Source organism: Cylas formicarius, unplaced genomic scaffold (assembly GCF_029955315.1).
Source record: "Cylas formicarius isolate icCylForm1 unplaced genomic scaffold, icCylForm1.1 PGA_scaffold_6__28_contigs__length_40554024, whole genome shotgun sequence".
Taxonomy (NCBI): domain Eukaryota; kingdom Metazoa; phylum Arthropoda; class Insecta; order Coleoptera; family Brentidae; genus Cylas; species Cylas formicarius.
The window spans coordinates 2,627,583-2,644,047 of record NW_026844347.1 but is presented as its reverse complement, the minus strand read 5'-3'; the positions used below and the strand labels follow the sequence as shown (position 1 = coordinate 2,644,047).

General features: G+C 36.4%; 1 protein-coding gene across 10 annotated transcripts in view; it reads right to left on the bottom strand.

The window, feature by feature from the left end:
- LOC132702755 (serine/threonine-protein kinase tousled-like 2) overlaps positions 1 to 16,465 on the bottom strand; it is a 103,997-nt gene that overhangs the window by 29,576 nt on the left and 57,956 nt on the right. For 3 of the 10 annotated variants that reach the window (XM_060671490.1, XM_060671491.1, XM_060671495.1), the window contains one exon: positions 7,596 to 7,646. The exons of 4 other annotated variants lie outside the window; for them this stretch is intronic. In XM_060671490.1, coding sequence (XP_060527473.1) covers positions 7,596 to 7,646 — 51 coding nt within the window. Of the gene's footprint in view, positions 1 to 674; positions 692 to 1,383; positions 1,664 to 5,611; positions 5,648 to 7,595; positions 7,647 to 16,465 lie in introns of those variants that run through there. 3 more of the 10 variants (XM_060671499.1, XM_060671496.1, XM_060671504.1) reach the window with 3 other exon arrangements.

The window sequence follows — 16,465 nt, the reverse complement described above, 5'->3', positions numbered from 1 at the left end:
AAAGAAAGAGTTGGTAATCATTCTTTTGTATTATACCACATTCCAGAAGAAACACTGGTGGTGATAAAAATAGTAAAATCCGAATTAGTACATAACACATTATAAATGAAGATGAGAGACATATATCTTTCTTATAGATTTAATTGCACTTCTTCGACAAGTTAATGATCATCGGGGATGAGAATTTCAAAATCAGTTACACGGATGATCGCGTATCCATCGAAATTCTGCTAAATTTATCAGCAATTGTCAATTCTGCGAAACCGAATAAATGAGAAGCATCCCAAGTGGTTCTCGAAAGGCGCGCTTGCGCATCTATTCACTATCAGACGAAATAGAGGAATACAAACATGTCTATTACAATGCTAATCTACACGGGTAAAGGGCAACGAAGTGTACAGGTATCATTTTCAGGCGCCTTTCGAAAATGCAAGAAAATTTTGTTCTTTAGTGAAAATCTGGCCACATTTTCTGTATTGTTTACTTTCTTAAAATATGACATGATACATATTTTCACAAAAAATTGAAACTCGCCCGAATCGCAATACATTTCATTATAAAAAACAAACTCATTTAGAATTTTAAAAAAGGAATATTTTCAAAACTTTTGGATATCGGAACAGAACCGTGAAGCAATAATTTCCGAATATTATAAAAGCTAAATTAATATGTACCTATCAGCCACAACTGCGATCGCTCAAACTATAAAGCGCTCAAAATAGAATTCCAGCAGTCGTCGCAACACTACTACCCGTATTAATAACATACTCGGTGCCCGATCTAATCGCTGTCAATCAACACCGTTCCGCCGCACCGTCCCGAGAAAGGGGGAAACTAGGCACGGTCCGGCAACGCCGCGCGGAATTTCGAAATCGACCAACAACCGACGGCGAGACCGACGAAAAACAGGTTCATTTTGAACCCGTCGACGCGACGAAGCGCCCGAAACGAACGCGGACGAGGGAACGACGTCTGGCGTAAAATCAATAAGGCCTGCTGTTGCCTCTCCGCTGGCTGCTTACCGCGAGTAGGTCAAACCTCATACGTCTTCGGCGCCATGCGGCGTTGCCGGCTCCGCCCGCGTGCAGCGTTCAACGGCATTACCGCGTGCGCTACGAATTAGAGGGACGAACCTCCCGACGTGCCTTTTTGGTCAGCGAAAAGTTTGATTTCAAAATGCCCCCGAGATGACGCACAAAAAGTGACGTCGTCGAAAGAAACGACAATAATCGATGAAATAAAAAAGTACTTCCTCAAATATTTGTTTTCCCTCTGACCAAACCTAACCTAACATTTTTTTTCAAACGTTTGATGTTTAGCTATAATTATTGGATTGGCGACACACCGTTGTAGTGATGTTGCACAACAGATGCGCTCCCCTACCTGCCGATGGATTCGCAACCCGTAACAGTATTGTTGGACGAGGAGCGCCCTGAGGAGGCCTTCCATCGCTGCTTAATTCCACACCTTCGGAGTCGGTACATGTTTACGGCATCTCACAACAAACGACACACGCACACATACACAGACATCCGCCCGTCGCGCACACACACACACACACACCGCAGCCGAAGCTTTGAAAATCCCGAGCGAGCGAGACCAAGCAGCGCGCGGCATCCAACACGACCGACCACGAGCACCGTGACAGCGACACTACAGTGCACCGAGCCAGACCTTGCAATGCCATTCATCGAGGCCATCGCACGGCAACAACGCCGCCCTCAGCCATCAGCTGGCGCCCGCGCGATGTTGCCGGCTCGCCGGTCGATTTCGCGCCGGTCCACCGCTGGAACGGGTAATATGAAGATCTGGGAAACGCTCCGAATTGGCGATTATACATTTCAATGAGACCTCTGACGGAAAAAATATTAAGCCAAATTTTCATGTTTGCGTTGTATATTTTTTTTGTTGATATTGTTTTGATATCCTCCACGATTGGACTATGGATTCATCGGACTGTTTATTCAACAAAAAACGTACCGAAAAGCTTAACATTAAATAGGAATTATCCTAAAAACGGTAAAATTGTATTCTTTAGTAATATATTTGGCTTTTTATCTACATCCATTTAATAATGCTTCGCCTTCTACAAAACTCCGTCTTCCACATTATAAATTAAAAACAATAAAAACAGATTTTATCGATTGTTGAAAGGTGACATGTAAACATTATGGAAATACTTCCAAAGGGCCACAACTGGTCTAGTTGTTCCACACACACATCTGCAACGTTCTAAAGTAACTTATTGTTTGTTTCTTTTCCTTTTGCACAATGTGGAAAATATTTCCAACTTATTCAACAATATTTCAAACTTCGTCTTTTTGACCATTTAATACAAAATAATTATTTACTTTTTTAGCAATAAAGACGGCTTATTATTATTATCAGTATTACAATACGAGGGAACAAAACTTGATCCAAATATGTCTTGTGTGAGTGTTGATTGGTTGACAAATAGCCGAGGTGCTGAACATTAAAGTTGTTTTTTTGCTATTAATAAGGCAATTCTTAATTTTTTTTTCTCAAAAAAAAACAATGCTTAATGTTGCTCATAATTTAAAAGGGCGATTTTTTTTGTCAACAATAAAAATGTTTTGCTAATCCAATATACATAAATCGGTAAACAATATAACAACTTACCAATAAACAAAGGTTTAATAAAACTGAATTGGAATATTTTATCAATCAAAATCTAAGGAAACAGAAAATTACGAAAAGGATCCGTTATACCAAGCATACTTCGCAGTTGACTGCACATCTAGTGAAAAAAGAATAAAAAATAAGCAAAAGCTAACAAGCATTCACAAAGTTTAGCAACGTTGATTACAATTTATTCTATAAATATCTGCAAGAGAACCCGGTGTCCCATGGAGTTTCCTTAAATGTCCATATCTTAACAGCGCCATTTGTCACCAAGTGATTGGTATGTCCGTCACGTAGAATTATATTTATCAATTAAATTCGAAAGGAACAACAAGAATCCAGTTGTGAGAACAACGTAATTTTTAAATAAATTAGTTTACTTCAATGTTGGTAACTCCAAGTAAATTTTCAAATTCTAGAGAAAAAGTAACAATTCTGGGTCAATACAGATTATAAATTGTTTATAAAAAATCTATCCAATGGATGGTCTTTCCAAGTAAACAACTCTATGAAGTCAAATTTAATATATAAAATTTATTGCAGGTTTGTTTAGGTGCAGGTATAGTATGATGGTAATAAACTAAATAACGGATTAAGAACCATATTAATAAAAGCAGAAGTTCATGTATTGGGAAACACAGGGAAGAAATACTTTTATCTAATCATAAAATAAACATCTGTTTAATTTGTCCAACTCGTTGCTGTCAAACATTATTGATTTGGTCAATTTTTTTTTCAGCTTTTATAAATATGCACTTCAGAAATTTCACAGAACCTCAGATTAATCATATAAGATTCTATTATAATGAAACTGATGATGAATTTAATTAAATTCGAAACGTCGACATAGGGCAAATAAATTTCAGATCGTTTCTAATTTTCTATCCTTTTATCTTATATCACCCCAAGATTAACCACTCAGCGAGGCCGTTATCTCAAAAATAAATTATAGGCTAATTAATACCAATCAATGCCAATAGGAAATTTCGGTTAAGCAAGAAATTGATTTATTTAATCCAATCTAACAGAACAAATACTAGTATTTTTAATCTTCAACCTTCCTGGCCGACCGTGCATATTTTCCTCACCATTGAACTTGCCAATAAAAGTTTTTATTTAATTACATAATTATGAAATAATTTTTCGGAAAGAACCGGCAAAAAAAATTATGCTTCAACTCCCCCTTACGATTTACGAAATATACTGGTTTTAGAAACCGTGCATCATTTGGCAACTACCTGAACGCATTTGTTTTCTGCATATAGCTACTAGAGATATAGAGAAACAACTATGACAATTTTTTTGAAGTTTTTAACCAATGATTTTTGCAACATTCAACAACCCACATGGCCGCTGACAAATCGTTAATAAGTTTGGATGCGGGAAATATGTCTAGATCGTCTTAGAAGAAGACTGGAGCATAAGTTAATTTTGAGTTCTTTTCAATGATTCAATAACATACACGGTGTCTAATAATAATCGGTTTTTAAGTTGATAATTTATAAAATAGTACTTTTCAAAATATTTACAGTATTAAATTCCGCGTTTAAAGTTGTTCTTGAAATGTTTTCATAGAATCACAAAAGGGTTGCAGCGATTTTTTTTAAACATATACATTTTTGAAAAATGGAAAAAATACCATTATATTTTCTGTGAAAATCGAGCTCCGAGACACAAACGAGTTTTCGCCGATATCCTTCAGATAGGGGAATGTCTCTTTAAAACTTGGGCCACTCTATACACTTTAATCAGTCTTCTTTTATCTTATGCATTTTTCTCAACCATATGGAAACGATCATAACCAATTTGGCTAAACGAATAAGTTCGGTGGCACGCACCGTTCCATTTGTTAAGGCGCGTACACATCTGGCGATGGTTCGACCATGGAGTCAATATCAAGAAGAAGAGGAGGAGAAGGCAGATGAAAAAGGATGAAAAAGACATGAAACAAGAAGGTACAGAAGATCAAACGAGCAAAAACCTGTGGCTTCTGTGAATGGTGGGACAAGAGGGTAAGAAGTATATCAAATATTACAAGAAACTATTGCAAGTAAAAAAACAAGAGACGATAGCACAATTTTTGGAGAGCATGTGGCAGCAAAGCATAGAAAATACAGCATCCACACCCAAAGTGAGGTGGAACATCTAATTGGAGATATTCTGTATAAGGCTGATAAGGGACTTTATGAACCACACGTTTCCTCAATCAGTTCCATTAACTAGAAACAATATTATTTAAATCAACCCAATCAACAAACTTATACGTGTATCACGCACGTATAACCACTATTCTTACGACATTCAAAGCACCAGTACTTCTTTAACACAACTTTCGGCATTAGATGGACCACGTACGACACGACACCCATTCTGTTTTATTAATGCATCTACAAATAGTCTTTAAGGGATACAATATTTTATTCACTTTTACGTATTCTTGAAGCGTATCAATTATAGCAGAGCAAACTTATGGTATCATCCTTGAAATGACTTGTTTTGCAATTTTAAAGTATAGCTTGTGTATGAGTCACCAGTACCTAAATATCGTAGGATTAACATTAATCCTTCTGTTGGCGGTATCGCTTCCCTAAACTTTGTACCTTCTTTCGCGATTTTTAGACCAATTTCGTTTAATAGCCATTCAAAATCAGTAGACTTCTTTCAGCAAAATTTTTGAAAAAGTCCGTATTCCATTTCAGCTTTGAGATGACTAATTCAGTCTATCCCTCTATACCGACTTCTGCTTTTGAATAATGATGTTGTCCACCAGGGCCGTTTTACCACTTACAACAAAAACTGAACGAATGACAGCAAACGAACTCGTTCACCATAATATGGACGGCAAAGCGAAATTTTCCATCGAACGCCGAAAACATCGAATGGCTTCGGACACATTGGTTCGGCAGCTGTGTACGCGCCTTTAACCGACTAACAAATTCGCTTCGATTCAGAATAATCACCGTCTCACCTTAGAATAGCAAGCGGACATCAAAAGTAGCGGAACCGGAGCCGATTCGCACAACGATCCCGAGGCTTGCGCGAAAATGGATACACGCGGCAACGTCGCTACCTGAAAAGCGCATGCCGGATCGCTGGCCTTCAATACGGTCGCGTGGAATTCCGAACGCCAGCCGAACCGTCGTTTATTAGCAGACTGGGATTTAATTGTAGACGGGCGGCCGTTCAGTGAGGGCGCGGCGAGCGGCGCGGTTGCGTGTCGTTATCGCATCGCCGCGGCCGACGTAAAACGGCTCGGTTTAATGACGGAACAGTTGGCAATGAAAACAACGGGCAGCCGTTTCAGAGCCGATGACCGCACTGGGACAACAAGTCGCGTTCACTTTCCGCGCCGCGCTGCTGTGGCCCGGCTACGCGCCGTAATCGTCACAAGAAAGCGTTCTAGCCGAAGATGGGCAAACGCCCCGAGTTTGAACGAACGCGCGAACCGTAAGCGTTCGACATGGAAATTAGATTTTGAGACGACGCGACGCGAACGGCGATACGACGGTAAAACGCGAGTTAACTCGATCGTTGCGTTTTAAGCGACGTTACGTGCTCGCTGGGGTGGGGTAACGGAAAAATTGTAAGTGTATTAATAGAAACTCCGATGTTTGGTGATTTCAATTTAATTTCGCGGTTGTAAATTTAACGGCGGCGGCGGTATCGATTTGACAATGTTCGATAAGTTTTCGTCGCAAAACAACGGACAACCTGCATGATTTGTGCGTGGCAAATTTGTTTTAATAAATATAATCTCGAAGTGTTTCTACAGCAAGAAAACGAACATGGATGCAGAACGAAATTAATCGAATACGATACTTTTTAGGGGACATTGAATTAAATTATAATTTAAAAAATAATTGAAGAATCTTTTTATTCATACTGTTATGAGCTAGATCTAGTACCGCCAACGACGATAAAAAACCAAGAACATTCCCACCCACTGCTTGTCGTCAGGTTAGATTTAGTTTGGTTTATTGTATATCAGTTGTTATATATGCAGCATTTTCTTGTGGACGACAAAATTTTTTCATAGCACAGTAACATAAATTACAAAGAAATAAAACTGTTAACGTGTATGCTACACCGGCCACACCAAAGTGCGTTTGAACATTTTTCAATAAAACAAAAAACTTTTCTTTCTATAATTCTAGTATTGCGCATTTCGCCAACTTTGTCCTTTGTTGCATTGGCATTTTGTGTAAACAAATGTAGGTAAAACATAACCATCCCATACATAACATACCTATCCCAGTCCGTGATTACTGTACTGTAAATTATAGTTGCTCGAAATGCGCGCTCACTGTGCCGTAGATAATAAAAGTATTAGTATTATTTTTATACACTATAAAGGACGCCACTGGAAATCGGCTTTCCTTGAATAATTTGAAAATTTAATATGATAACACATTTATTTGTATGGACTACTTAAATTAATTAAATATTATGAACAAACTTGCTTTCCTGAAGAAAAAAAAAGTCAAAAGTTTTTCTGATCCTTACAATATTTTTTATTTTGAATTGTTAATATGGTTCCTTCTTAATCGGTAGGTAAGCTAACTAACCACACGTTGTTAAGACGTAAAAATGTAAAACTTAAAGCCGTATTCACAGGTGTTTTCCGTAGGTCTTCAAGATGCCTTAAAAACTTTAGACTGGACAGGTCGCCTATGAATTTCACCCTAAGAGGACTCCATTCAAGAGGTCCTTGCTAGTGTTTATGAAATCAAACTGTTATCAATGACTTTTAAAGTTGTTAAAAAAACATGATTTGTTAAATTCAAATTTGAAAGATTTCCACATTATGACGCCAAAGTGACATTCTTTTCGTTTTATATTTGAATAAACGACAATGAAATAAATAAAAAATCGCTTGGAAGTTGAAGAAATCGGAGCGGTCATCCTCTTGATTCATTTGATTTACTCGTATATTTATTGATTATAATACTCACATACGGTACGTTTTCCAATACGCCATTCGGAAGCTCTTTAGGAACACTCACCTGGAAACAAGAATTTTTATATGAGAAAGAACCGATACAAACCGCTTAATTTGCGAAACGTCAAATTGATAATCGTCTCGTAAGATAAGCCGCACTTGATACGAATTAAAATCAAAAGCCTGCCTCCTCTCTACTGCGTACGGAATTTTAGGCTTGCGATGCAAACAAACATCAGCTCAACGTATAAAATTTTATATTGTAACATATTATTCTTATTTTGTTGATGAGATTAGGTCAATAAGTTATTGAGAAAATTGGATAAAATATATCTATGGAGGAATTTTGATAAAGCAATAAAACGAATGTGAAAAACTTACATTTGTGTAAAAAAAAAGGAAGTGGAATATGTTGAAACGTTGGATCAAAACTAATTATGGCCAAAGCTAAATATCGATCCACAAATGTGGCTGGAAATGTTTTAATTAATTAATTTATTTTTTATCCTAAAATGTTCGGTTGCCATTCCTTATTGCTTATTTAGTTTTTTTTTTATTTCGTTTAGAAGCTTTTTTACTTTGGGCTTATTTTCTTTATTACACGACTGGTCGTGTTGTATTATTTTCGTTTCATATATATACAAATATACTGTGATATTACTATCCTATAGAGGATGCGCAAACAATTGCGTGCAGGAGAAAAAGAACTAACTGTCTTTGGTGTGGGAACGAGAGCTCTCTCGCACGCGATTGGAAATTCAATTTCATTCCAAGCGGTAAGTCCCTCTCCATGAGCTATCAGTATTACGGGAATGATTTGAATATAGTCGGTCCACTTAACTCATTCAAAATACCAGTTATCGGAGTGAACCATAAAAACTACTATCATAAAAAAAACATTTTTCTACTCCCGTCTGTAAAATGCCTAATTACGCACCGATCTAGCGTGCGGGAAGCGTCACTTTACCACGGATTCGAGCAACTTCGGATATTTCCGGAAGTTTACCGCACGGATTTGGAAGCGAACGGATGTTTTCGGAGATATTTCCCACGCCTTGAATTTTGACGTTTGTCAATTCTGACGGTTATGTCAGTGAACGTATTCGTGTTGTTTTGCGAAAATGTACCCAAAAACTAACGGTCCGTCAACACTCGCTCCGCCCGTGTCAAACTCGTGAAGAATCAATTGCAGTTTACCGTACTTGTTGCATAATATACTATTACCTCATGTTCTCTTTGATTTCTTAGAATGAGTAGAAATGGATTAAATATAAAACCACCCCTACCATTCTCGTTAAATCAATTTAATGGGCAACTTTTTTTCGAACAATTTTTTTTCGACATTAAATATTTTAGGTTGTTTTTCATTTGAATAGGAACGTTTATGAACATGAAAGTTTTGCGTAAGTAGTTCTTTAAGTTTAGTTAAGAGAATGACAGGGGGAAAAAAATATGCAGAATTTATATAACAATAAAAATTTCAAGTCCCATCATGGTAATTTGAAAAATTAAATTCCCTCACTTTTTGAAATCAGAAAGCACCACGATATTTTGTGAACTTTTATAGATACTCGGAGACTTTTTTATGTTCTCCCGGATAAAGCCATGTTTCAATATCTATCGATCGTTTCAAATACTATACTCAGCAACTTACACAAATACTTACAATTTTGAACTGAATGTAGTGGACAATGGGTGTATGTCTCTAATATTTATAAAACGGTCAAGAAACATAGATGAAAATCAATCTCAAAAGTCTTTTTCAATAGTTATTTTATATCAATTATGTAGATTTGGTTAGTTATCAATGAAAAAGCGGATATTATTTTGTAAATTACAATTACGATCATTTCTTTCTAGTCCATTGCCATTGTAAGACAAGTTAACGGAACCGTTAACAAGTTAGCGAACCCTCCCCATTTGACGACGGTTTTTTAATTCTCGTAGAAATCATCATATTTCGAGTATTAATAACAACTTAACAGCAGTAAACCTCTCGTATTGAAGAAAACAAATAAAATAGAAAGTATTTAACGACTTATGTTGGCATAACACTATACTAAAAAAATATTCTTGATATACATAAATTTTACTGACTCTGTGACAACTAGAAATTGGTAAAAATTCAAATAATAACGTAGAAAAAAGAATTAAACGTATAACGCCATTTATAGTTCAACGGGGGCCCCCCAATTAATATACCAGCCCACCACTTTGCTATTATACTAACGTTACTACGTTCACGAACGCGATTATTACCGTCGTTCTCGTAACGGAATTATTCGACTCCACGCCAGATTTTTCGTACGCCACAAACTTTTCAACCGCACCTCTTCGGTTTTACGCACACACGCACGCACGCACGCACAGCTACATCGTCCGCGCACGAAAATTCTAAAACAAAATGGGTCAGGACACCAACATAATAAGGAAAAAACTATTAAAGACAATATTAAACAATATAATTGTTTGTTATCGCAAATCAAATGACATCACACAGCTGTTGGCTATTGGCTACGGTTATCGTGACAGCAAAAAATGTATCCTTTCTACTGCGACGTTGCCGGTTCGTAACGAACGAAACGAACGTAGAAGACCTTGATGTTGGGCGCGTTTGCCGATTGGCGTTATCGTCAAGCGAAATTTCGTGATTGCCGTTCGTTAAACCGTTGCATGCTGTTTTCGTCAACGACGGGGAGCGTTGATATAGATTGCGGGCGGCGCAAAAGTATCGATCCCATGAAAATATGCCGACAGTTGGGTATATTTTTGAATTGGGAACATTCGTAATGATATTGGAATACATTACAATGGTTCATCGAAAAGCAGCCTATTCATGTATAAATAATTTGCACGCTTATTTTGTAAAAAAACTAAGTTTGGTATCTACTTTATCAATTAAACCGGCGGTTGTCGCCTATTTGGTTCTTTTTGCAATATTGCAAACAACTTTAAAAAAGAGCGGACACACTTACAGTTTGCGTAATGTATAAGTCATAATTTTGGCATACCCTACTTACCCCTGAAGTCACTGAAAATAACCTAGCGATTTGAAAAACCAAAATTTAAAGAATTATTTCGAAAAGCATAAATACCAACCAAATAGCCTTTTGCAAAAATGGTGTTGAGAAAGGTATGATTGATTGGATAATATTGCTAGTCTTTGAAAAGAATAGTTGTTTCAGGAGAATCAACATCACATATTTTTCAGAAAACAAGACAGGGTTAGGTTAAAGTATGCTGCCTTCGAGTTAGGAACACCCAACATCTGATTGGCTGGATAATTTTTCGCAGGTTGTGGGCTATTTACAAAATGTCCATGACTAAATTACTGTTACATACTGTTATATACTTCTAAGAAATTGTAAAGAGACAAAATACTTAAATATTAAAAACAAATATCGCATAAAAGTAACCAGGCTACGAATTACTCAAAGCTCAATCTGTACTTTAATTAACAGAAAAAAGTCGTTTGAAATGTGATTAAAAAACCTCATGACTTTTTCCGTTGTCAAAAATTTAGATTTTTTCTGTTAAGTAAATAATAATTTGCAAAATACAAAAAAAAGCATATCTATGGACTTCGTCAAAAACGTGGTTTTACTTGACCCGTATATGACATTTAAATGCTTGCGTGGCTTGTATTGAAACCAAAATAACTAGTCAAGTAAAACTCGACTTTTCTGAACTTAATATACTACTTTTTTTTGAGCCGTGAGATTTTTTTAATAAAAGTTTTAGTGGATCTATACTGTCTATCTATATAGTAGATGTCAGCTTTTTATTTAGGGTATCAGTCAGTCCTGTCTGGTTTTATAACAATAGTAAGTAGTAAAAGTAGTACAATTTGTAAATTTTGGATTGTTAAACGAAATTTTAACAATAATTTGCGAGCATCATTAAAACGATAAACAAATACCTGACGTTGGTGATAATAATAATATAATAGGTAAAATTTAATGTTTTCCCACAATTACGATCTCAGTCGCTTTTTGTTCTCTTCCATTTTAATTAATCATAATATATTATGCAACAAGTACGGTAAACTGTAATTGATTCACGAGTTTGACACGGGCGGAGCGAGTGTTTAATAAACGGGTGACTTAAAAAGTTGACGGACCGTTAGTTTTTGGGTACATTTTCGCAAAACAACACGAATACATTCACTGACATGACGGTCAGAATTGACAAATGTCAAAATTCAAAGCGTGGGAAATATCTCCGAAAACATACGATTGCTCCCAAATCCGTGCGGTAAAATCCCGGAAATGTCCGAAGTGACTCGGATTCGTGGGAAAAGGAACTAACGTGGTAGAGTGACGCTCTCCGCACGCTAGATCGGTGGGTAATTAGGTATTTTACACACGGGAGTAGAAAAATATATATACTTACATATTCGTACAGTAGCAATCCAAAGTAGCAAGTTTTGACATAACTACAGTTTTTGCCAAATAATAATTCTTATAGATCTGCTAGTACGCTGCGAAAAAGTAAAACTATCAATCTACTAAAAATTACTAACTAGGAACAAATTGTACCAACTTGACTTAAAAAAAAACCTCTTGAGGATAAATAATGCACCTCCGTTGTTTGTCGTCCATTAAACGTTTATATTATTTTGACTAGGGCTAATAACATGCACAATTAGTCAACTAATGATGTTGGAAACGAAAACTATAAAGTAAGTCTTATGCCAAAAAACTAGTTAATATAGCGAGAATGTTGGAAATCACTGGGATTCAGATACACAGACCCTCCTTATTGGGAGACGTGCCCCCCCCCCCACCCACATATTTTGGTGTAGCTTGAGCCTTGAATCGGAAAAGCAAAGATACTTTTCAATCGATAAAATAACCCACAAAAAATTGGTTAACGTTTAATTTGTAATGAATTATTGAAAAAAAAATCAATGAGTTTTCTCTTTTTGCATTGCATTTAGTTTGTATTTTTTCTTCTAGATGATCTTTCACTTCGTTGTTAATGATGACACCATTATTGTTTTCACTTATTGCAATTTTACTAAATTATTAAGAGCCACGTGGAAATGTTAGTAATCTCCACTACTAGGATGGTATCCAGTAACGAGTGGGAAATATTGTTACTATTGTAAGACGAGGTCGTAGACCGAATCGTGTAACCGCACAGTTATTGCACAGTAACCGCCCGCGCGTGTTAAATACAATATTTTATCTACCACCTCAGTTTTATAATTCTTTTTTGATTTAAAATATGGGTTTTCTACTCCCTACTCTAAAATAGCCGATTATGCACTGACAAAGAATGCGAAAAGTGTGACTTTAAGACGCCAGCTTTGTTATCCAAATCATACTATTCTTTGTCGTAGACAAAGAATAGTATGATAAACTTCTTGAGTCACTCGCTCCACTCGTGTCAAATCAACACGTGACTAAAATGGCGTTTATCAAATGATTGTATAATACACATCGCAGATATCTAATTTACTTATAAAACTGTCACTCTGATCCTTATATAAACAAATTGACTTTCATAATAATTTCATTATACATATCTATGCCATTTTAGTCACGACTTTTATTTGGCAGGAGCGGAGTGCAGTGGAGCGAATGCTTAAACTAGTGACGGGATAATGTTATTCTACGATCATGAGTTTTGTGGTACATTTTTGCAAAACAGCACGAATGCGCATTCACTGACGCAACTGCGGAAATTGACAAAAGTCAAAATACAATCCGTGGTTAAAACCTTGCAAAAAAGCATTTTATTTCTCCGAACTGGCTAGCAACCATAGTTGGGTTCGGCTAATAAAAACAGCGCTGGAGCCGGGTGGAAGAGGTCAATGGAAATAAAAAAATTGAAAATTTTGCAGAAGTTGGATGCCCATTATTATTAACAAATAGTTTAAAAATAGATATATATTTCAAACATTTTCCTTGATGAGCTTCTTTAAATAAAATTATTCCTAGTATCCAACACAAATATTGAAAAAATTCCCTATATTAATAAATCAATTTAATTTTTAAACGAAACCGAAACTGCCCAGCAAATAAGCAATAAGCATCCCAGAACAAACGGACAAATTTGACAGTTTCTCCCTTTTGCGCATGTTTACTCTTAAAATCCTGCATTAGGAGTGGAGTGAACTTCATTCACCGCACTCTGTATAACCGAACACAAACGGAGTCTTCTAAGTCAAAAAACAAAACCCGAAAGAATAGAGTGTATATGGAGTGACCCGGAGTACACGACTGAAGTCTTAAAGTGATCCATGCATAATTGGGTATTTTCGAATAGGGAGTAGCATAACAATATGTCACAATAAGCCGATCTTAAAATGATGATCGATTTATCACACAAACTCCGCGGAATGGATAATTCATAACCTAAAGTAATAATTAATGAATCATTTACTCAACGAGTTTAGCACGACTTCTACGATTACTTAAGTTCCTGCAAATTTTGACTCTGGAAGATATGAAAATATATTCCAATGTTTCATTAATAAATAATAACATAAATATTAAATAAATTAAATAAATATTAAAAAAGATTTTCCAACATTTAATATCCGATTCTTATTTATTAGCTCATGGCGTCACTGACGGAAAGTAATTTTAATGTTGATTTTTTTCCGAAATCATTTACAAGGAAGCTGTCAAATAGCCAGCCCGTTTCGAAAATGCCGCGGGCGTTGGCTTGAGCACTAATCGCGGCTCTCGAGTGTGTGCAACATCGCTATTTGTCGTTTCGGATACGCCCGTGCTCGGGAGGTTCATTGCGTGGGCCGCCGCCTGTCCGACATTTTTTTTTAGTCCCAGGAACGGGCGCATCAACACCACTCCCAACGTTGCCGACACCTCTTTATTTACACGGACAGTCGAGTCTATCAAATTGGTTGAAGCTTTCGCGGCCAGTTGACGAACTGTTCTCTTGATTCGGGTCGAAAGGCCGTCGTCGGTTCGAATTGCTTCCGAACGTCTCGCTAGCATGGAGGATTCGTCAGTATACGTTCAACATGGAAGATGGAAGCACCTCTGATGCAGCTTGTCACTCGTGCCAGCAAAACGTTAGGAAACCATTTAAACCTGAACAAGAGTTCAGTCCAGGTTATGTTGTGTATTTTTTAAAACTAATACAACGAAGAAAAGTAAAACAAACCCAAAATTCTCGTTCCCCGAGTGACAAGTTTTTTTTTTGTAATCGAGCGAAATATTAGGATAAAATGATTTGCTTATTCTTTATGTGTGGCTGGTTTATTTCACCATCATTTTGGGGAACTACACGCAATCACGGAAGGATCAGCTACTGAGATCAATTATTATTATTATTATATACTAAAAGCCATCGGATGTCATTTTCCCAATTTCTCATTGTAAATGCAATTTTTATGCTAAATGTTCATAGAAGGCATCATTACAACACTGCCAATGAAACAAACTTGCGAAATTTGATAGATCGTTAACACGAAAAATAGATAACATCGGCAACAGCGCGACCGTTAATCGGTAGCGCGCCCGATGATAGAGAAAGATCTCCGCGGACGGATGAAACTCGGACCCACTTGTATTGTGTGTTGTGTAAACGTAACCCGCTAAAGGCGCAACATAAGCAAAGCGACCGACGACCGTGTTCCGAGTTTGATTCGATGATCGCGCGGCGTTGCCGCACTCTCGCAGAATTATTGGGAAAATGTCAGTTTTCGCGCAAAAAATATTTTCTCTCTTTGGTATTTCTAGTTTAGTTATGATGCTCCCAATTTTAATATAGATGTAAATACATTACTTTGCCTCCTACCAAAAAACATTACTAATTATGACATTCAAATGGATCGGTAGTTGAACTGATTTCACTGATTAAGAATGGCTGCCAATGCATACGACTTTTCCAGCTCCACTGGGAACCAAATTCAACTCAATACAATGAAGCAAAATGCTCGAACTGTATGATTTCTCTGGTCAATTTAAAAACACCTTTTCCATGTGTTTCAACAGCGTATCTACTACAAACAAACCCCAATTTCTGAATTTAGCAACTTCTTTAAATCAGTATTTTTAATAAAAAATTCTTCAAATTATTATGCCATAAGTCAATTCAACTCGACTTTCGATTTCGGTTAAAAGCAGGTCAATTTTCGTAGTCAATAATATATCAAACTTGCAATGCTCAATCAAGTATCATTTTTTAAACGCGCCTTTCTATTTTTAATAGTTGTATAATACGTCGCTTAATTTCAGTTCAACTGAACCAACCGTACTGAACTTGACTGTCAGTTATGTAGCGTAGCAGTAGTAGCAGTATTTTGAATGTTGGAATTGCTATTAGCAAATGTTGCATAATTATAAAGCAGTGTAAAATATATGGGTAATTAGAGTTCCAATAACAAGAGGACTTTGAATCTGACTAGCATACATACTTTCGTGAAGGAATACAAAAACTAAAAGAACACGAAACGGACAACATAATAAATCAACAGAAAATGAATATCTTGAAAAAATAGCTATAGAGTTTAACAATACTTCTGGTAGTTTACCAGAATGTATATTGCACAGGTAAGGGCCACCGAAACATGTACAGTCACTAACTGATAAATAAAATTTATTCGAAAATGCGTACAGAGGTAAATAAAAATTTACCGTTCAGTAATATTTTTTATATACTCTAAAATGCCATCAGTATTGTCACAGTTTCCTTCGCTAAAGGAAACTGCTGTATAAACATATAGTCCACACCAAAAAGTATTAAATTTTTTTAAATCTGAGATTTACCCAATATTCATTGTCACGCTTATGAACTATTATACATCAGGCAAAAAAAAAAACAGGTTAGGTCTTTTTTCACCAAAGACCAATGGGCGCTCAATTTGATCGAGTGTTCAGTGGTTCAAATGCATGAACGACAACTAAA